Genomic DNA, 23357 nt, shown 5'->3' with positions numbered 1-23357 from the left:
TTCTAGTTGCACTACAAAATACAGAGGGAAAAACCTAATTTTATGGACCCGTTTTTTTTCTCACCCAAAATTCTCTCGAGGTCGGAATGCGACTTTGTGTCTGGATTTTAGACCTTTTGGCCTCAGATATAAGGCAGACCGGTCTTAACTGCACACAGACAGGTGATTATTTGCAAAAGCTAGGATAAGGTGGACATTTGGAATAAATTGTGGTCTCCATACGAAAATGATGGGTCCATTAAGCAAAAAAAAAAGAACTATAACTTTTATCCTTCTGCTCATGTGCAAGCAAAATAACCAATGGAAAATGATGTTTCTAATACAACTAGGCATTTGTCTCATGGAAAATCGGTTGAAAGCCGATGTATTACAATGTATTCAGAAATAGCCACCCAAGTATCTTTCCTACGCACATTTCAGGCGAAAACGACAAAAACCTCTGGGGCCGAATGAGTTAATGATGTTAACTATGTTTTCATATATCAAGTTAATTATGTTAATACTGTTTTATATATCAAGTTGATGATGTTAATACTGTTTTCATACCTAATATATCTATCCAGTGTCTTGAGAACAATGTGTCGTATAATTCCTGAACTGAAAACTTAAGTGGGGCATTCCCCTCCATATAGGAAAGCAGGGAAATCATCTAAATATGAGAAGCATGTTATGAAGATGTAAATGTAGGGCTTAAAACATATGATAAAGGTAGTGCCTAAAAATATACACAGTTCTAATATATTCTGTGAATATTTTGACACAATCTTTCAAAATTTACTGCAAATCCCACAATCACACATCTTACACATGGGATACATGAAATATTTCCATGTGATTTAGGCAACCATACATGTAAGTTATTAAATATGCTTGGTGAAATTATTTTCATAATGCATTGATTTTTATTTTCAAAGCAGAGCTATGAATACAAAACTCTGGTTTCATATTTATTGAAATTCTTTTTCTTATCTTGAAGATTTAGAGTCTCAGTTCTATCTGCCCTCACTCTTTTATTGTAGTTTTCTTTGCTTTACAAGAAAGGTTAACATAAACATTATTTAAAACTGAAACAGCACCTTCACACCATGCTTACAAAACAAGCACTATTTCATCGGGTTTTCATTTAGCAAATGCTGAATGACTGTCCCCAGCATGTTGTCTATCTGCAGACTGCTTTGATGGCATCATAAACAATGCCTTTTTCTGTACAGACCATTTTGACCCCTGGATCAGTCCTATTTTGTAGTGTAATTTCTATTATTTTAGCAATGCGTTTTCGATGAAAAGATCAATAAATTCTTGATTTGATTCCTTAAGTGTCGGAATTTTTATATTTTCATTTATTTTATAACTTTTTCAAAAATTGTAAAACAGGATTTGACAGAAAATACATGTATATTGTATCATGAAATCTCTCCAAATTCAAATTGTACTGATTTGACAACAAATATGACCTCCATTAAAAATAACTTCTTGAAAACCATTGAAGAGAATTTGACTAAAGTATTTGTTCATTTGTGCATCAATAATGCACATAAATTACAAAATTAGCATTTTCATCACAATTTGTTAGAAATTTTAAAAAACTTTGTTAAAAACTTCAAAGAACTTCTCAGAAAGAAGTTGTAAAGAGTTTGTTTCAATTTGCCAGCATCCTGAAGGTCTTTGAAATTTATACAACTAGTGCTGAGCAGCTAAACACTGAACAATTTGATCAAATATGACAGGAAGCATTTTGGCAAGTTGGCCTTTCATTTTTTTTTACAAGTGATGCCGATCTGTCATCTAATGTGTCCACAGTTACTAGCATCAGTAAGCGTAATACTAATGCAGATTTTGTTCACACATTCAGCTGTTACATTTGGATGTTAAGTGTATGTCAACTACGTCACAGGCAGACGTCATAAAAATGAGACTAAAATTGTTAAAGTTACTTTACAAAATCTCTCTCTCTCTCTCTCTCTCTCTCTCTCTCACACACACACACACACACACACACACCATTTGTTTTGGCTTCACTAGTGCTTCAAGTCTCAGATGCACACTGTTGGAATTTTATTTAAAATACATGTCTACATAATATTGTCAGCATTTTGTATTAACAAGTTTGATCTGCCATAGGCAAGTTACCACAAAAAAGTTTTATTATGTAAAAAAATGATGATATTCCCAATCCACATGTTGATACTATCAGCTATCAGTGCAGTACCAACAGTACATTGTATTAGCTTATTAAGTTGGCTTTATAAAGTGAATATGGAGGTCATGGAATGTTGCAACTAGAGTACAGATTAAGTTGACTTTATAAAATGAATATAGGGGTCATGAAATGTTACAACTAGAGTACAGATTAAGTTGGCTTTATAAAGTGAATATAGGGGTCATGGAATGTTACAACTAGAGTACAGATTAAGTTGGCTTTATAAAGTGATTATAGGGGTCATGCAATGTTACAACTAGAGTACAGATTATGTTGACTTTATAAAGTGAATAATAGGGGTCATGAAATGTTACAACTAGAGTACAGATTAAGTTGGCTTTATAAAGTGAATATAGGGGTCATGGAATGTTACAACTAGAGTACAGATTATGTTGACTTTATAAAGTGAATATAGGGGTCATGCAATGTTACAACTAGAGTACAGATTAAGTTGGCTTTATAAAGTGACTATGGGGGTCATGCAATGTTACAACTAGAGTACAGATTAAGTTGGCTTTATAAAGTGATTATAGGGGTCATCAAATGTTACAACTAGAGTACAGATTAAGTTGACTTTATAAAGTGACTATGGGGGTCATGCAATGTTACAACTAGAGTACAGATTATGTTGACTTTATAAAGTGAATATAGGGGTCATGGAATGTTACAACTAGAGTACAGATTAGGTTGACTTTATAAAGTGAATATAGGGGTCATGCAGTGTTACAACTAGAGTACAGATTAAGTTGGCTTTATAAAGTGAATATGGGGGTCATGGAATGTTACAACTAGAGTACAGATTAAGTTGACTTTATAAAGTGACTATGGGGGTCATGCAATGTTACAACTAGAGTACAGATTATGTTGACTTTATAAAGTGAATATAGGGGTCATGGAATGTTACAACTAGAGTACAGATTAGGTTGACTTTATAAAGTGAATATAGGGGTCATGCAGTGTTACAACTAGAGTACAGATTAAGTTGGCTTTATAAAGTGAATATGGGGGTCATGGAATGTTACAACTAGAGTACAGATTATGTTGACTTTATAAAGTGAATATAGGGGTCATGGAATGTTACAACTAGAGTACAGATTAAGTTGGCTTTATAAAGTGAATATGGAGGTCATGAAATGTTACAACTAGAGTACAGATTAAGTTGGCTTTATAAAGTGAATATAGGGGTCATGCAATGTTACAACTAGAGTACAGATTAAGTTGGCTTTATAAGGTGAATATAGGGGTCATGCAATGTTACAACTAGAGTACAGATTAAGTTGGCTTTATAAAGTGAATATAGGGGTCATGGAATGTTACAACTAGAGTACAGATTAAGTTGGCTTTATAAAGTGAATATGGGGGTCATGGAATGTTACAACTAGAGTACAGATTACGTTGGCTTTATAAAGTGAATATGGGAGTCATGGAATGTTACAACTAGAGTACAGATTAGGTTGACTTTATAAAGTGAATATAGGGGTCATGGAATGTTACAACTAGAGTACAGATTAAGTTGGCTTTATAAAGTGAATATAGGGGTCATGAAATGTTACAACTAGAGTACAGATTAAGTTGGCTTTATAAAGTGAATATGGGGGTCATGAAATGTTACAACTAGAGTACAGATTAAGTTGACTTTATAAAGTGAATGTAGGGGTCATGCAATGTTACAACTAGAGTACAGATTAAGTTGGCTTTATAAAGTTAATGTAGGGGTCATGAAATGTTACAACTAGAGTACAGATTAAGTTGACTGTATAAAGTGAATATGGGAGTCATGGAATGTTACAACTAGAGTACAGATTAAGTTGACTTTATAAAGTGAATATGGGGGTCATGCAATGTTACAACTAGAGTACAGATTATGTTGACTTTATAAAGTGAATATAGGGGTCATGCAATGTTACAACTAGTGTACAGATTATGTTGACTTTATAAAGTGAATATGGGGGTCATGCAATGTTACAACTAGAGTACAGATTAAGTTGACTTTATAAAGTGAATATGGGGGTCATGCAATGTTACAACTAGAGTACAGATTAAGTTGGCTTTATAAAGTGAATATGGGGGTCATGCAATGTTACAACTAGAGTACAGATTAAGTTGGCTTTATAAAGTGAATATGGGAGTCATGGAATGTTACAACTAGAGTACAGATTAAGTTGGCTTTATAAAATGAATGTAGGGGTCATGAAATGTTACAACTAGAGTACAGATTAAGTTGGCTTTATAAAGTGAATATGGGAGTCATGGAATGTTACAACTAGAGTACAGATTAGGTTGGCTTTATAAAGTGAATATGGGAGTCATGGAATGTTACAACTAGAGTACAGATTAAGTTGACTTTATAAAGTGAATATGGGGGTCATGGAATGTTACAACTAGAGTACAGATTAAGTTGACTTTATGAAGTGAATATAGGGGTCATGGAATGTTACAACTAGAGTACAGATTATGTTGACTTTATAAAGTGAATATAGGGGTCATGGAATGTTACAACTAGAGTACAGATTAAGTTGGCTTTATAAAGTGATTATAGGGGTCATGAAATGTTACAACTAGAGTACAGATTAAGTTGGCTTTATAAAGTGAATATGGGGGTCATGCAATGTTACAACTAGAGTACAGATTAAGTTGGCTTTATAAAGTGAATATGGGAGTCATGGAATGTTACAACTAGAGTACAGATTAGGTTGACTTTATAAAGTGAATATAGGGGTCATGGAATGTTACAACTAGAGTACAGATTAAGTTGGCTTTATAAAGTGAATATAGGGGTCATGAAATGTTACAACTAGAGTACAGATTAAGTTGGCTTTATAAAGTGAATATGGGGGTCATGAAATGTTACAACTAGAGTACAGATTAAGTTGGCTTTATAAAGTGAATATGGGGGTCATGAAATGTTACAACTAGAGTACAGATTAAGTTGACTTTATAAAGTGAATGTAGGGGTCATGCAATGTTACAACTAGAGTACAGATTAAGTTGGCTTTATAAAGTGAATGTAGGGGTCATGCAATGTTACAACTAGAGTACAGATTAAGTTGGCTTTATAAAGTTAATGTAGGGGTCATGAAATGTTACAACTAGAGTACAGATTAAGTTGACTTTATAAAGTGAATATGGGAGTCATGGAATGTTACAACTAGAGTACAGATTAAGTTGACTTTATAAAGTGAATATGGGGGTCATGCAATGTTACAACTAGAGTACAGATTATGTTGACTTTATAAAGTGAATATGGGGGTCATGCAATGTTACAACTAGAGTACAGATTAAGTTGACTTTATAAAGTGAATATGGGGGTCATGCAATGTTACAACTAGAGTACAGATTAAGTTGGCTTTATAAAGTGAATATGGGGGTCATGCAATGTTACAACTAGAGTACAGATTAAGTTGGCTTTATAAAGTGAATATGGGAGTCATGGAATGTTACAACTAGAGTACAGATTAAGTTGGCTTTATAAAATGAATGTAGGGATCATGAAATGTTACAACTAGAGTACAGATTAAGTTGGCTTTATAAAGTGAATATGGGAGTCATGGAATGTTACAACTAGAGTACAGATTAGGTTGACTTTATAAAGTGAATATGGGAGTCATGGAATGTTACAACTAGAGTACAGATTAAGTTGACTTTATAAAGTGAATATGGGGGTCATGGAATGTTACAACTAGAGTACAGATTAAGTTGACTTTATGAAGTGAATATAGGGGTCATGGAATGTTACAACTAGAGTACAGATTATGTTGACTTTATAAAGTGAATATAGGGGTCATGGAATGTTACAACTAGAGTACAGATTAAGTTGGCTTTATAAAGTGATTATAGGGGTCATGAAATGTTACAACTAGAGTACAGATTAAGTTGACTTTATAAAGTGAATATGGGAGTCATGGAATGTTACAACTAGAGTACAGATTAAGTTGGCTTTATAAAGTGAATATGGGGGTCATGAAATGTTACAACTAGAGTACAGATTAAGTTGGCTTTATAAAGTGAATATGGGAGTCATGGAATGTTACAACTAGAGTACAGATTAAGTTGACTTTATAAAGTGAATATGGGGGTCATGCAATGTTACAACTAGAGTACAGATTATGTTGACTTTATAAAGTGAATATAGGGGTCATGGAATGTTACAACTAGAGTACAGATTAAGTTGGCTTTATAAAGTGAATATAGGGGTCATGGAATGTTACAACTAGAGTACAGATTAAGTTGGCTTTATAAAGTGAATATGGGGGTCATGCAATGTTACAACTAGAGTACAGATTAAGTTGGCTTTATAAAGTGAATATGGGAGTCATGGAATGTTACAACTAGAGTACAGATTAGGTTGACTTTATAAAGTGAATATGGGGGTCATGGAATGTTACAACTAGAGTACAGATTAAGTTGGCTTTATAAAGTGAATATGGGAGTCATGGAATGTTACAACTAGAGTACAGATTAGGTTGACTTTATAAAGTGAATATGGGGGTCATGGAATGTTACAACTAGAGTACAGATTAAGTTGGCTTTATAAAGTGAATATGGGGGTCATGGAATGTTACAACTAGAGTACAGATTAAGTTGACTTTATAAAGTGAATATAGGGGTCATGGAATGTTACAACTAGAGTACAGATTAAGATGGCTTTATAAAGTGAATATAGGGGTCATGAAATGTTACAACTAGAGTACAGATTAAGTTGGCTTTATAAAGTGAATATAGGGGTCATGGAATGTTACAACTAGAGTACAGATTAAGTTGGCTTTATAAAGTGAATATAGGGGTCATGGAATGTTACAACTAGAGTACAGATTAAGTTGACTTTATAAAGTGAATATAGGGGTCATGGAATGTTAAAACTAGAGTACAGATTAAGTTGGCTTTATAAAGTGAATATGGGGGTCATGCAGTGTTACAACTAGAGTACATTATAAAAGATCATTCTGCATTTCCTATCAAGGATACATTAAATTTTTTTTTTTTTGTCTTGTATGAAATGTAACAATTGTTCTTATTAATAGTGCATTGGCAGATTGCCCACTTTGTCATGAACATCTTGTCAGTGTTATCACCTGATAACTTTTACACTGAATTTCACCTGTTTTTAGAGGCTAACTAATTCATATACTTGTGTGTTTTTACCTGTTTTTAGAGGCTAACTAATTCATGTACTTGTGTGTTTTACCTGTTAACACATTAACCCCTGGTGAGAAGTTAATGTGGCAGGAGTTCGTAGCCTACTGCTTAACCCTGTAGCATCAAGGTCATGTATGATACACTAAAATGGGTGGTATTATAAAAAGGTAGACAGATGTAGCTCTACATTGATACCAAATAATCTGGAAGTTCTAGTTGCACTACAAAATACAGAGAGAAAAACCTCACTTTTTGGACCTGATTTAGTTTCACCCAAATTTCGCCAATGTCGGAATCCAATTTTGTGTCCCGATTTTAGACTTTTTGGTCTCAGATCTAAGGCAGACCGGTATGAACTGCAAATAGACAGATGAACCTTTGCAAAAGTAAGATAAGATGGGCATTTGGAATAAAGAGTGGTCTCGATATGAAAATAATAATTTTTAAGCAAAACAAATAATGATACAACTTTTACCCTTCTGCTCATGCGCGAGCCAAATAGCCAATGAAAAATGATGTTTCTAGCACAACTAGGCATGAGGTTATTGGAAAATCATCGGGAAGTTGATGTATTAGGATGTATTCAGAAATAGCTTTCAAAATGTGTTTCCTACTCGAATTTCAGGCGAAAACGACAAACACCTCTATGGGTTAATGGGTTAAATCTATTCCATTTGTGACCACACTGATGGCCTAGTGGTTAGAGTGTCCACCTCAGATGCAAGAGGCATCTTGCATCTGAGGTGGACCCCAGCCGAGTCATACCAAAGACTTGTAAAAATCGTACATGCAGCTGCCTCACTTAGCGCTCAGCATTAAGAGGTTAGTGTTAGTTCTGAGTGGCCTAGTGTCAGGATAATGTGACTGGGTGAGACATCATGCTGCATGTCTACAGCAGGATGCCCCATTGCTGGATATCACTATAAACTGCAGACATTGTAGCGATATGACTCAGATTGTTAAAGCTACATTAAAAATCCAAAACACTATTCCTATTGTAACTCTCTAACGCCAATCACTAATCAAGACCACCCTAGTCAATCTGGCCCCTGTGGCGATAAAAGGTGCAAACCTGTCAACATATGATAGACATTTTCTACCACAGTGACTACAGAATAATTAAACATACATGGTTTAAACAAAATGTGCAAAATGAGAATGTAATTTATCTCATCACATATAAGATCTGTTGCATTCAATATGTCGGAGAAACTGAAAAGCTACACAAAAGAATCAACCTTCATAGATCTGATTGGATGACAAAGAAGCTGTACAAGGGCCCAGTCGCAGAACACTTCTCCCCTGGCTACACTTTCAGTACCCCAGCTGGAGTCCCCAAACCAGGAAAGAAAAGGAATCTTACTGGATATGCCACCTTAGAACATTGAAACCAAGAAGACTAGAAAAAGACAACCGTGCACAAATAAAATTATCTTTTGCAGCCAACACATTTTCTTTTAAATAATTCTCTAAATTTGCTTAATAGCCTATGACTACTATAACAATCAAATATCTGGGATATATTCTGCACTTACATAGATTTATATAATATAACAGATGTCGTTATGGCTCATCAATTTCTAGGTCAGTGCAAATATTTTCTAGTATCAGCAACAAGCTGAAATAAACTAGTTGACACATAATAGAGTTAGAAGGTTGAATTACTGTAGAAACAGCCATGTAAAGTTTAGCAAACATAACCGTTTTTCTGTGTTATTTGTTTGTCTTGTCTATGTTTTGTATTTGCCTTTGAAAAAGACTCATTAAAGAGTTGAAAGCACTCAGGCTAGCTAGATACTAGTTTTGCACTGTTTGTTGTCAGTTTATTGCATATATATATATAGAAGGCCTCTTGGAAGATTGGTCAGTTGACCAAACGAGCTTCTTTAAATAAAGTTGTCATCATTATTATTATTTATATTATTTCATATAATGAGGATATTATTGGACAAGTCATTCATGGCTCCAGTATTGGGCTACACATTTTTCAAACTTGGTTAGAGTCACTTATATTTCCAGATTGTATATTTGTTAAAAAAGATATAATAAAATTGTCAAGGCATAATTAAATGTATTTAGAAATTTCTTTTACAAGTAACTGAACAGATTTGAAATATGTATATAACTTACCTTGAATTTTCATCTGATGTATTATACATGTGCAAGAAAAGTTCATCAGGTTAAAATGTAAAAGTTTATTGGGTGTCAATTTTGTCATTTAACATGGGTTAGTATTGATTAGTGATAGATAATACACATTTTTACATCAAATTGCAGGTATATTTACAGGTGATATTACATTTTGTATCTTGCAGGTGTATGTTATCTACGTCACCTGGTCTGATAAATCTACCAATGTCATTTACCGCCGATACAGCCGCTTCTTCGACTTTCAGGTGGGTTGAAATACTGAAAAGAAGTTACTAAATAGTCTTATTTATTTTTCACTTAGAAATGGAGCACTGCAGGAAATTAAAGGTATGTGTTTCACTTTTTATTCAGTCAAATCTAAACTAAACAAATTGTTGCTTTTGCAAGATGCTGCAAGGCAGAATCCGTTGCATGTGCTCTGAAATTTCCATGTTAATGAAACATTATTTATAGAAATATTTATTAACAGGACTCCATATATTTAAAAAAGTTTACAACCATATATAATATAATCATGACTCTTAGTATCTTTAGAGAAAAAATAGGATTTGTACCATCATATCTCAGGAGAAAAAATTAGGAATTATTGACTGTATGACATTATCTGGAGAAGAAATAGACAGGAATTTTTGACTGTATGACAGTATCTGGAGAAGAAATAGGATTTATTGACTGTATGACAGTATCTGGAGAAGAAATAGGATTTATTGACTCTATGATAGTATCTGGTGGAGAAAAAAATAAGACAGGATTTATTGACTGAAGATGTAAAGAATAAAACAGAATTTATTGACTGTAAGATAGTATCTGGTGGAGAAAAAATAGACAGGATTTATTGACTGAATCCGGTGAAGAAAAAAACAGGATTTATTGACTGTATGATAGTATCTGGTGGAGAAAAAATAGACAGGATTTATTGACTGAATCCGGTGAAGAAAAAAACAGGATTTATTGACTGTATGATAGTATCTGGTGGAGAAAAAATAGACAGGATTTATTGACTGTGCTTTAGTATCTGTGGAGAACAAAATAGATTTATTGACTGTATCAGAGTATCTGTGAATAAAAATGACTATTTTGAATTCATGTATTTGCATTAATATCAGTTTTACTGGTTTTATGAAAAATGACTTTTTCATTGGTACTTATTTGCTGGATTGGGGAAATATTTCAGTTGTTTAATATGTGGCTTGTAACAGCCATGTAGTCCAAAGAAATTGCTACTGATCGAAAAATGGTGACTTCACAGTAACATATGTGAAGCTAGTTTGTAATGTTTATTTTATTTTCTCTCTTTGTAATAATGTCATCCCTTAAAGAGAAATGATTGCAAAGAATAAAAATGGAGAAAATTGAAATATACTGTTGGTGTGCTTGATGATAAATATTAGTGCATGAACAAAGTCTTACAATGTGACAGCAGCAAGAATTGAAAATGGTGTTAAATTAAATGTTAAATACTTCCTCAGATTCTAACAGATGCCTGATGCAAGTTGTAACTGAAATAAAAATGCTTCTCTCTCATATATTATCACTGGTGATTTCTCCAGCATCCACCAGCCTTCTGTGGCAGTCTAGAGTGTCTGTAAAATCTGTATCCCAGTGTTTAACCACTTTGGCCCAGCCACCTCCAAAACCTTTGCCAAAGTGGATAAGGGGTAAAAATATATGCAGGGGCCAATTTTAGATCCTTTAAAATGACTTATCATATTGTCTTCACATAATTTGACCAAATTATGGGAAAGGCATGGTATGAAAACCATATTTAAAAATGAAATTGAACATACCAAGTCAGTGCTTGTATGTACTTCCATGAGAGCCATAAATGTCTTATTGATGAGACGAGACAACACTTGTCATGTCTTTGAAACACAGAAATGCAAGCATGAATATATTTGAGGTGGTTGTGTATCAGTATGGGCAGGCATGTGATCACTAAGTTACTTATGTATCCATACCACCCATATGTACCTCATGATATCATGAAAGAGATGTGATCAATTTTATAAACTATGAAACCAAAAAAAAACTAACAAACTAAAAAAGAATTTTAACTACTGTATGTATGATAAAAATTATGAATACTTAAGAAGCAGGATGAAGTTTATAATGCAAATAAACGTTTTGTGTTAAAGTCACATCCATCTGAAATAGGTTTCCCTTTAAACTGTTTGTAAGAGCTATGACTAGCCCATCCAGATGACTGTTCCTAATTGTACAATTTTAGTTGTCACAGCATGTGTTGGTGCAACCCTTGTGCTGTTGCCATGGAACACAAATGTACTAATGCCATAACTTTTCAGAATTATTTTTTTCCAGTTTGAAATAGTTCATTTCAAAATTTTTTGGATTGGAGATTTGGTTACTATGAGTGACTACTTCGTTGTAGCATATGACTGCTGTTTGCAAAAAAAATACATTTGCAGACAATGTACCATGCACAATTTCTTTTCTTATTTTTTTGCTAAGGTTTAAACTGCACATGATGTCCTGGTTTTGACTGAGCAGAGAAAGAATATGTATTTATGTTATATTTTTCAATGAGATGAAGTGATTATGACATCTTGTGAAACTCATCTGGCAGCAGTTCATGATGGCAGGCTGGTACTCAGCTGATCTGACAGCAGTTCATGATGGCAGGCTGGCACTCAGATGATCTGGCAGCAGTTCATGATGGCAGGCTGGCACTCAGCTGATCTGGCAGCAGTTCATGATGGCAGGCTGGTACTCAGCTGATCTGACATTCAGTTCATGATGGCAGGCTGGCATTCAGATGATCTGGCAGCAGTTCATGATGGCAGGCTGGCACTCAGATGATCTGACAGCAGTTCATGATGGCAGGCTGGCACTCAGATGATCTGACAGCAGTTCATGATGGCAGGCTGGCACTCATGATCTGGCAGCAGTTCATGATGGCAGGCTGGCACTTAGATGATCTGGCAGCAGTTCATGATGGCAGGCTGGTACTCAGCTGATCTGGCAGCAGTTCATGATGGCAGGCTGGCACTCAGCTGATCTGGCAGCAGTTCATGATGGCAGGCTGGCACTCAGCTGATCCAGCAGATCAAATGACTTCTCTAATCACATCTGTCAAGCTCATTTTATCCCCCTGTTTTTTAAAAGGAGGCATACTGCAGAATTATTGCCCTTCCAGAAAGTGATCCTATTTCTTCAGGGATCTGTCTTGTAGATGTAGCATGCATCATACAACCTGAAAGCCTTCTGGACAGTCTAAGTTTGTATCAAATTTTGCTACATTTCGCCTCTTCATAGGTTACCAAAACATAAAAAACATGTACACAAATTGGTAGATTAAGTTTTACAACAAATGTTCATCAGAGCACTGAAAAGTTTGCTGATTTCTTAATACTACTCCCAAATTATCACTTGGCTGATAGCAGATTTCAATTAAGCTGTCTCTGACCTTCTTTGGTCTCTTGCTACACCTCTTATTACACCTGTACAGTGAAACTGCTCAGGAAAAACACATCTTAAGTTTATATAGTATACACATGTCCATGACATACAGTTTAAGAAGCACACTTCTAATTAAATAGAGGACATCGCTCTAAAACCAACAGTTGACACTGATATTTGTCATAGATTTCCATGCTTTTTTCCTTTGTTAAGCAAGAAGTGATTTTCTTTGACTTTTTGAATAAAGTTGTTCATATTGTCATTGGCACATGGATATGAAAAATACCCATATGACTGTATTAGTCATTAGTTATGACCTTTGTTGTAAGATATACAGCAAATGATCATTCATGTGATTAAGCATCAAGAAAATATTAACATGTACAATACTTTGGCCTGTCTATACTTAATTACCAATCAGAAGGCAACTATCTTTTAAGTATGTGCAGACAACAATTATGATCTCACCCTAGACAGTCAGCTGATGTACCATACATATCAGTATGGCTGTACCTTTTTGTGCTCAAGCAGGGAGGCATGGGAGCTTAGTTGTTAGAGTTCCAACTCATAGTCCAAGGATCATGGGTTCCATACCTGCTTATACCATTACAGGTTGGCTGCCTCAATGTCTTGGAGAAAGTCATGTAGCCTACATTTCCTTGGTGTGATATAGTGCAAATAAAGTGCTGATACTACCAGTAATAACAATGGTCTAACCCACATATTGAACTCTACCATGTAAAATGTTACACTCAGACGTGTGTATAATGACATGTCAGCACAATAGTGGCTAAATAGTGCTGGTTGAAAGTTAATTTCTACAAATGTAAATGCCTTCCTACAATGCACTGGGCAGCATGGAAATGTGCTGTGTATTTTATGCATGATTTTCTCAAAAAGTATTAAACATATAGGTATAATGCATTCTAGTTTTTTCTAGTTCTAAAGAGGCTATAGGTGGAAATGGTACAGACTTTTGCCTCCAGATAACTTAAGTATTACCTGTCATTTACATACATTAGACACTTCTTCAACCAGTACTTCATGTAACCATAAAATATATGTAATAAAATATGACTAAGGAAATCAAAATTCATGTAATAAAACATAAGTCTGAAGAAGTCAAAATGCATGTAATAAAACGTAAGTCTGAATAAATCAAAATGCATGTAATAAAACATAAGACTGAGGAAATCAATGTAATACAATATAAGACTATAAGACATAAGACTGAGGTAATAAAAATGCATGTAATAAAACATAAGTCTGAAGAAATCAAAATGCATGTAATAAAACAAGACTGAGGAAATCAAAATGCATGTAATAAAAGATAGGACTGAGGAAATCAAAATGCATGTAATAAAACATAAGACTGAGGAAATCAAAATGCATGTAATAAAACACAAGACTGAGGGAATCAAGATATATTTAATAAAACAAGACTGAGGAAATCAAAATGCATGTAATAAAACATAAGGCTGAGGAAATCAAAATGTATGTAATGCAACATAAAACAGGAAATCAAAATGTATGTAATAAAACATAAGTCTGAAGAAATCAAAATGTATGTTATAAAATAAGACTGAGGAAATCAAAATGTTTAATAAAACAAGAGACTGAAGAAATCAAAATGTATGTAATAAAACAGGACTGAGGAAATCAAAATGCATGTAATAAAACATAGGACTGAGAAAATGAAAATGCATGTAATAAAATATGAGGAAATCAAAATGCATGTAATAAAACACAAGACTGAGGGAATCAAAATATATTTAATAAAACAAGACTGAGGAAATCAAAATGCATGTAATAAAACATAAGAATGAGGAAATCAAAATGCATGTAATAAAACATAAGACTGAGGAAACCAAAATGCATGTAATAAAACATAAGACTGAGGAAATCAAAATGCATGTAATAAAACAGAAGACTAAATAAATCAAAATATATTTAATAAAACAAGACTGAGGAAATCAAAATGCATGTAATAAAACATAAGACTAAGGAAATTAAAATATATTTAATAAAACAAGACTGAGGAAATCAAAATGCATGTAATAAAACATAAGACTGAGGAAATCAAAATGCATGTAATAAAACATAAGACTGAGGAAATCAAAATGCATTTAATAAAACATAAGACTTAGGAAATCAAAATGTTTAATAAAACATAAGACTGAGGAAATCAAAATGTTTAATAAAACATAAGACTGAGGAAATCAAAATATTTAATAAGACATAAGACTGAATAAATCAAAATGCATGTAATAAACATAAGACTGAGGAAATCAAAATGCATGTGATAAAACATAAAACTGAAGAAATCAAAATGTATGTAATAAAACATAAGACTGAGGAAATTAAAGTTTCAGTGATGCCACAAATATATGAAGAAAAGATAAAATTTAGATGTGAAGTTTCTGTCTTTTGCTAAAGATGATGTAAAATATAAAGCAAAGAAAAACGGATCTTTAAAAATAGAAAAATAAGAAAGTCATATCTTTAAACAAAGAAAGAAAAGAAAGCAGTATGTTTAAAGAAAGGAAGAAAAGAAAGCAGTATATTTAAAGAAAGGAAATAAAGAAAGCCATATCTTCAGAATAAAACAGTACGTGTTGATAGGAATAGGGAGGAAAAACATTGTTGTAGTGCCTTTTTGATGTAACTGAGCTATGGGGAATTAGTGACAAGCATGAGGGTTTCTTCTTTTCTACATTTAATGGAATTCTGTTACCTCTAGTTCTTCATGCTGACCACTTGCACTGTTGTTGTTGTTGAACTGAATTAATTTTAATTTCACCTGTTTTGGCATGTTCAACCTTTATTCCAGCACAGCTGGATGTTTAAGTACTCCTGGGGGAAGGAATTAACGCCTCATCCCCCAGGCATTTCTGTGTTCAAAGAACACTAATTAATTTGGCCATCAGATCATGGGACTAATTAGTCCCTAATGACCTGAATGTGGGAATGAACCCAACACGTACTCATGATAAAAAGGATTGAAATTCACTTGCGATTGAACGCACCAGGTGTCAACCCAAGCAGTGTGTAACATCTGCTACAATTGGTCTGTAGCAATGACATCACGTTAGGACACCTGGTTTTTTGATAGTTGGAAATGGTTCCACATTTCATCATGGTACGATGTCCAAGCTAGTCAGTAGGAAAGGTACTCAGAAAGCCAGCCATGGATGTCGTGTACTCCCCAAAACACCAGCTCGTACTTATTTTAAATTTAGTCCAGTTTTTCTAATGGACAATAAAAAATACCAATAATGTGTTAGCCACCTGTGCAGTTAAATCAAATCCAACAAGTCGTAAAATTTTCCTACTTCTTATCAATTCTATCTAATTCTAGTACTTAGTGTACATAAGAACATTTCCCTATTTGTCCTATTTAATTAATATGTCTAAGCGACATTTAAAAAGTTTGGTCACTATCAGGTCATAGAAGGTTTTTAAGCTTTGACGTGGCAATCCAATGGATCAAGTTAGTGTAAATATAGAGATTTTATCAAAATGGTTTTCAAGCCAAATAGAAAACCTCAAGGCATATAATCGGTTTCCACACTGGATATCACCGATGGATGCCCATACTCGCACATGACCCGTTGCTTTAAGTGGGCCGGGAATTCCACTTGCTGGGCTGGAATCTTCCACTCACAGTAAGTAACCAGGATTTTGGGTCTGGAAGGTCATGTAAAAATATAAGATGGTGGGCAATCATGTGAGCAACCATGACCAAACAGTTGGTATATTGCACCCCTCTCATTTGGATGGCTCTACGGGCCTTCCTTAAGAATGCCTTGCTGGGTAGTGGTATGTTGGGGAGCATTTCATGGTTTCTCGCATTAAAGATGATGTTATGGTCCATCAGATGTTTGATGGCCTTGTCTTTATCATGAAGGAGTGATTCAGTCCCAATTTCATCAGCTTGTTTTTTTAGAACTTTTTTGAGCTCAAACTCATTCAGCTCTTCAGGGCTCCAGCCATCTTCGTATGGGCCAGACTCAGATCCAATCTCTGCTTTTGGGCTCTACTGCTTCCTCAGGTGACTTACGACTGGTGATTCACTTGGGGCAGTATCAATTTACTGGCGACTTGTGGAACTGGTGGGGGAGGTGGAATAGATGTAATTCTTTCCCTCATCTCATTGTTATTTTCTCGTTGCCTTTGTGGTATAGATTTGACTGGCAGTTTAGGCTGTGGGTTCTTAACTCTTCTAGGGGGGTCCCGTCTTTGCTGTATTGGCCTACATGGAAACGTTCAATCAGGTTGTGGATATCTATTACAGTATCTATTGTTTCCGTATCTATTTTGCCTGTTTGAGTTGTAAGTATCTTTTCTGTATGTTGTTTCTTTTTCCCATATAAGCAGAAGTATTGTTCTTTTTACTTGGGCTCGTAAGCTCCAACCCGTGGCCAATCTAAGTCCCAGACATCTCAAGGCATCTCTTGCAGGGGTAGGGATAAGATCTATCACTAGCGCTTGTTTTTCTTTGTGTGTTATTCCTACTACGTTCACTGCACACTGCACTATGTTTGACCTGGCTTTTTAAACAATCCTAGCAGACTTTAGAGAGAGCATTCCCTGAAGACCTTTTCTAGCACTAAACTTCTGGTCTGATTGTGTTAGGTGCAGACCCATTATCTAACTATGATCTACATATCAAAATGCACAGAATCTAAATTATGTAATCCAAAATATAGCTATATATGTACTCTCCATACACAATCTTTTCCCACTGATACTGTATGTTAGAATTTCCAAAAATACTAGTTTGAGTAGGAAATTACTTGTAAACTTTATCCTTATGAGCAAATTAATTCAAAATTAAACTATAACTACCCAACTCTATTTTAAGCACTTTATACCTACTAAAAGAGATTCAAATTTCCTTTCAACTGGTCACTAATTTTAATGTTTAAGTATTAAGGCAAACTTGCTATAATTGATTTTAATTAGCTTTACAAACACATCATCCAACTGTCCTACTGACTTCTTTGTTTCAATTTCTCAGCACTGTAACTTGACACCATAGCATTTGAATAGCTGCTGATAACATAGTATTAACACATTAACCCCTAGCGACGACTTAACATGGGAGGAGGTAGTAGCCTACTGCCAAGCTCTGTAGCGTCATGGTCATGCAAGATACATTAAAGTGGTTGGTATTATAGAAAGGTAGACAGATGCAGCTCTACAATGATACCAAATAATCTGGAATATCTAGTTGCACTATAAAATACAGATTAAAAAACCTCATGTTTTGGACCCGACTTTTTTTCTGCCAAAAATTCGCCCGTGGTCGGAATCTGATTTTGTGTACAGATTTTAGACTTTTTGGTCTCAGATCTAAGGCAAACTGGTATGAACTGCAAACAGACAGATGAGCCTTTGCCAAAAGTCAGATAAGATGGGCATTTGGAATAAAGAGTGGTCTCGATACAAAAATAATGGCTCCGTTTAACCAACAAAAAAAAAAGAAAAGAACTCCAGCTTTTACCCTTCTGTTCATGTGCGAGTCAAATAGCCAATGAAAAACGCTATTTCTAACACAACTAGGCAGTATGTTATTGAAAGATCACCAGGGATTTGGTGTTTTCGGATCTATTCAGAAATAACTTTCAAAATGTGTTTCCTACTCGATTTTCAGGCGAAAATGACAAAAACCTCCAGGGGTTAATGTGTTAACCCCAAATCTCTGCCTTTAAATCTAACAGCAGACTGTAGAGTTACTCCTCTATCATTGACATACTGTTATTAAATTTATGGAGAATTTAGAAAATTTGTACACAAATATATCTTCTCTTCTAAAACTTATATAAATACCATAGCACCTGAAATAATTTAGCCCAAAAATAACATTATAAGCAGTTGTTGTTTTTTTTATTTGCAGAGTAAGCTTATGGATATGTTTCCAGAGGAGTCAGGATCACTTGATCCAAGAAAGAGGATTATTCCATTTCTACCTGGTAAGATCTGATCATTAGGTCAAGGAAATAACCCTTGTATCTATGCCAACCTTTGTATCCATGTCAACCTTTGTATCCATACTGATGTCAAGATTTCCATCTTAAATTTGTTTTCTTAAAATTGGAACTTTTACCTTACAATATCACATGCATCAGAAATTGACACAAATGATCTTTATAGTTTGAAGTCCAGCAACAGCATCATAAACAAAAATATGAGAACCAAAGTAAATTCTGTCCTGTTCTGCATTCCAAGGAAGGGAGTGGGGGAAGTACAAATATTATGAAGATATAAATGAAAATCAAATGTTTTATGTTGATTTCCTCAAAGGGAAGCAGATGAAAGCAAGATTTGAGACACTGATTTTTGTTTTGTCTTAATTTGGAGGAAACATTGCACTAATGATCTCTGTTATTGGTGTCATTGGTAATGATTTTATGCCAGTTTTAAAATTCTGTGCAAGACCATAGCCTAGTTAGATTACTGGTGGAGGATATACTTTTTACTGTTTCTACATTCAGTCATTATACATCTATTTCATGAGAGTATATATTTTTCACCGTTTCTACATTCAGTCATTATACATATATTTCATGAAAGTATATACTTTTCACCGTTTTGACATTTAGTCATTATACATCTATTTCATGAGAGTATATACTTTTAACTGTTTTGACATTCAGTCATTATACATATATTTCAACATTAAGTCATTATACATCTGTTTCATGAGAGTATATACTTTTCACTGTTTTGACATTCAGTCATTATACATATATTTCAACATTCAGTCATTATACATCTATTACATGAGAATATATACTTTTCACTGTTTTGACATTCAGTCATTATACATATATTTCAACATTCAGTCATTATACATATATTTCATGAGAGTATATACTTTTCACTGTTTTGACATTCAGTCATTATACATATATTTCAACATTCAGTCATTATACATATATTTAATGAGAGTATATACTTGTCACTGTTTCTACATGAAATATTACATATATTTCATTAGAGTACACACTTGTGACTGTTTCTATGTGAAATATTACATATATTTCATTAGAGTATACACTTGTCACTTTCTACATGAAATCAGTATACATATATTTCAGGAGGCTTGTGACTTTCCACATGAAATCATTATGCATATATTTCTGGAGAGTATATACTTGTCACTGTTTCTACATTAGATCAGTATAGATTTATTTCAGGAAAGAAATTATTGGGACGAAGCCATATTCGGGAGGTAGCACTGAAACGACTGAAGCCAATTGGAGAATATTGTCAGGTGGGTAGCATACAGTTTAATTTAGTTTGTTTATCAGGCCTTCACTAATTGAGTTTCATGATGATAAATATGCCGGATATTTACGTGCTTTTGAAGAATTTTCTTTGCTTCCAGTTCATTAAATGCCATTTTCATAGGTAAAACAGGTTTATGATACACAGTGAAACAAACAAGAATAATCTTACGCTGACGCAGGATAGAAAGAGTTGAGCACTGTTTTACTTGCCTCCAGTATAAATGACAGCTTTCCACATCTGCAGTGAAACAATTACACTGTCAGACTGCTGTTAGACCACCAAGTTGTTCTCTGCCCTTTTCTTCCTGAGATTACTGGCGTCAGAGACCATCTGTGGAAGACACAATTTGTGCTGGAGCATAGCATTGTTGATCATGCTGATTATTGGGCCACTCGCTACTAATTATTAAAATTTGACTTATCTTTGTATGTGGGCAGTAAGTATAATCCCTCTTTTGGCATTAAATCCTTCAGAACACTTTTTTAGTATTAATCCCTGTCAGAACAGGACACCTGTGTATCTGTTGGCATTTGACCTCAGATTTGGATTGCTGATGCGTGCATGAAGAGCAGCATCACCCAGTGGGAGAAACAACACATCCTAATCATCTCACACAGCCAGTTCTAGGTGATACAGGCTTTGCTGTAAGGTTAAGATCTATTGCCTTGGGGTGATGCTGCAATAGTAGGTCATTATGACATAGCTTTTGCTTCACAGACTTAAAGTTTGAGTTTGTGTTCATATTTCAAGCATAAATCTTAACGTTGATGTTGATAGGCATCTCTGTTAGAACCATGCTTATTTGTACAACAAAAGAAGCTGATCATGATCTGTTGTTCATATTTTACTGGCTTTGGTTAGTTTTCAATGTTTAGCTCGTGACCTCTTTTTTTTTTTTAGCATGCTGTATGCATACTATTATACCTAGACTCAGAAAACATGATGAATCCTGAGAATGGCTTCACCCTTATTGCAAAAAGAGGTTTCTGTGACCTATATTTCATACTTCAGTGATTTTGACATTTCTGTTTATCGGTTGAGTATAGTTTATGTTTGAATAAAGAAACTTGATGATTGGATGCATCCCAATTAATTCTATACCCATACAACCAAATACAATCACTGTAACCTAATTGTTTTTGTTCTATTAGCATAGGTCAGATAATTGAATTTAGCTCATGACTACATAGATTTTTTCCATGCGATATACATCCTAGCTTATGCAGAGGCCCTGTCTGACCAGTCTGTTGTAAGTAGGAATAAATTATGGTAAACATTGGCTATTAATTACTCTAAATTGTATATTGTGATTAGTTATCCTCAACAAGGTAACTGTTTAATGTACATGGGAATGAGTATAGGAATTGGAGGAATGGACTGCATTCTGTATGTCTTTCATGTGGGTCCTCCACTGTACTGGCTATTCAAAATAATTACTGATTCCTGAAATATCCTTGTAATTCTCCATCATTTCAAGCTTATTTGAAGCCTGTTATTTTCAGTCAGTATAATCTGGTTTCTAGGGATGGCCAATGATAATAGTTTCTGGTCAATAACTTCTCACCAATGATAATAGTTTATCACTAATGATAATTGCCCCCCTTCAGTGATAATAGTTTCTGGCCAATGATAATACTTGTATGTATGTGTGTGTGTGTTTGTATGTATGTGTGTGTATATGTATGTATGTATGTATGTATGTATGTATGTATGTATGTATGTATGTGTGTGTGTATGCATATGTGTATGTATGTATATATGTATGTGTGTATGTATGTATGTATGTGTGTGTATGTATGTGTGTATATGTATGTATGTGTGTATGTATGCATGCATGTATGTGTGTGTGCATGTATGTATGCTTGTATGTATATATGTATGTGTGTATGTATGTATGTATGTATGTATGTATATCTGCATGTATGTATGTATGTATGTGTATATGTATGTGTATGTATGTATGTATGTATGTGTGTATGCATGCATATATGTATGTATATGTGTGTATGTATGTATGTATGTGTGCATGTATGTATGTGTGTGTATGTATGTATGTGTGTGTATGTATGTCAGTGCTGTCCAACCTTTTTGACACCATAGGCCACTGAAAAATGTTTTTCTTGAAGCTGAGGGCCGCAGCAGAAAACTGAAAAGCAATGACTATATAGCTGCTCATGTTCTGGCGGGCTATTTAAAATCAGGCGGCCGGCCGCGGGTTGGACAGCACTGATGTATGTAAAAGATTTAATGATATGTCAGCACAGTAGTGGCTACATAGTGCTGGTTGAAAGTGAATTTCTACAAATGTAAATGCCTTACTAGAATGTAATGTTGTTAAAGTATGCAGATTAAAAGAAGCAGACAAGGAAAAAACTTTGGTAAAGGGAATAACGTCACTGTAAAGACTGCATTAATCCGATTTAATTTTTGCATAATAAATGTTTTGCAGTGGCTAAAGATCATTGATGACAGTCATAGTTTAATGGTTGTCACTTAAGGCCACTTTTGTATATTGTCATTAATCCATTACGGTTTCAAAGACTGTATTGTACAGTTGTCGACTTTTCATTAAGTGAATACAATTTTTTGAATTTCATATTGACTAATATTATTTTTATACTTGATTTAGTGTCACCTCATTCTAGAATAAAGAAAGTTCCATTTCAGCTCAAGAATAATGAAAATAAATGTCATCTCCCTGATTTAATGTAAATTTATTTCTAGAATAATGAAAGTAAATGTCATCTCCCTGATTTAATGTAAATTTATTTCAAGAATAATGAAAATAAATGTCATCTCCCTGATTTAATGTAAATTTATTTCTAGAATAATGAAAATAAATGTCATCTCCCTGATTTAATGTAAATTTATTTCAAGAATAATGAAAATAAATGTCATCTCCCTGATTTAATGTAAATTTATTTCTAGAATAATGAAAATAAATGTCATCTCCCTGATTTAATGTAAATTTATTTCTAGAATAATGAAAATAAATGTCATCTCCCTGATTTAATGTAAATTTATTTCTAGAATAATGAAAATGCCATTTCAGCTGCCTGATGAAAAGTTGATAAGGTCATAATAGTGCAGTATGATTGATGAATTATTTCTGATAACATGATGTCAAGTCATTCACCAAAAAATGTCTGAACAGACT

General features: G+C 34.1%; 1 protein-coding gene across 2 annotated transcripts in view; it reads left to right on the top strand.

Annotated features, from left to right (window-relative positions):
• Window positions 1-23357, top strand: part of LOC149795617 (uncharacterized) — an 87169-nt gene that overhangs the window by 22745 nt on the left and 41067 nt on the right. For both annotated transcript variants that reach the window (XM_089965443.1, XM_089965442.1), the window contains exons 2-4: window positions 9652-9732; window positions 18804-18879; window positions 20107-20183. In XM_089965443.1, the coding sequence (XP_089821569.1) occupies window positions 9652-9732; window positions 18804-18879; window positions 20107-20183 (234 nt within the window). The remainder of the gene's footprint in view (window positions 1-9651; window positions 9733-18803; window positions 18880-20106; window positions 20184-23357) is intronic.

Source organism: Sinohyriopsis cumingii, chromosome 7 (assembly GCF_028554795.1).
Source record: "Sinohyriopsis cumingii isolate HCF-2022 chromosome 7, ASM2855479v2, whole genome shotgun sequence".
Classification (NCBI taxonomy): domain Eukaryota; kingdom Metazoa; phylum Mollusca; class Bivalvia; order Unionida; family Unionidae; genus Sinohyriopsis; species Sinohyriopsis cumingii.
Note: the sequence above shows the minus strand (reverse complement) of the source record. Positions and strands in the feature narration are given on the sequence as shown.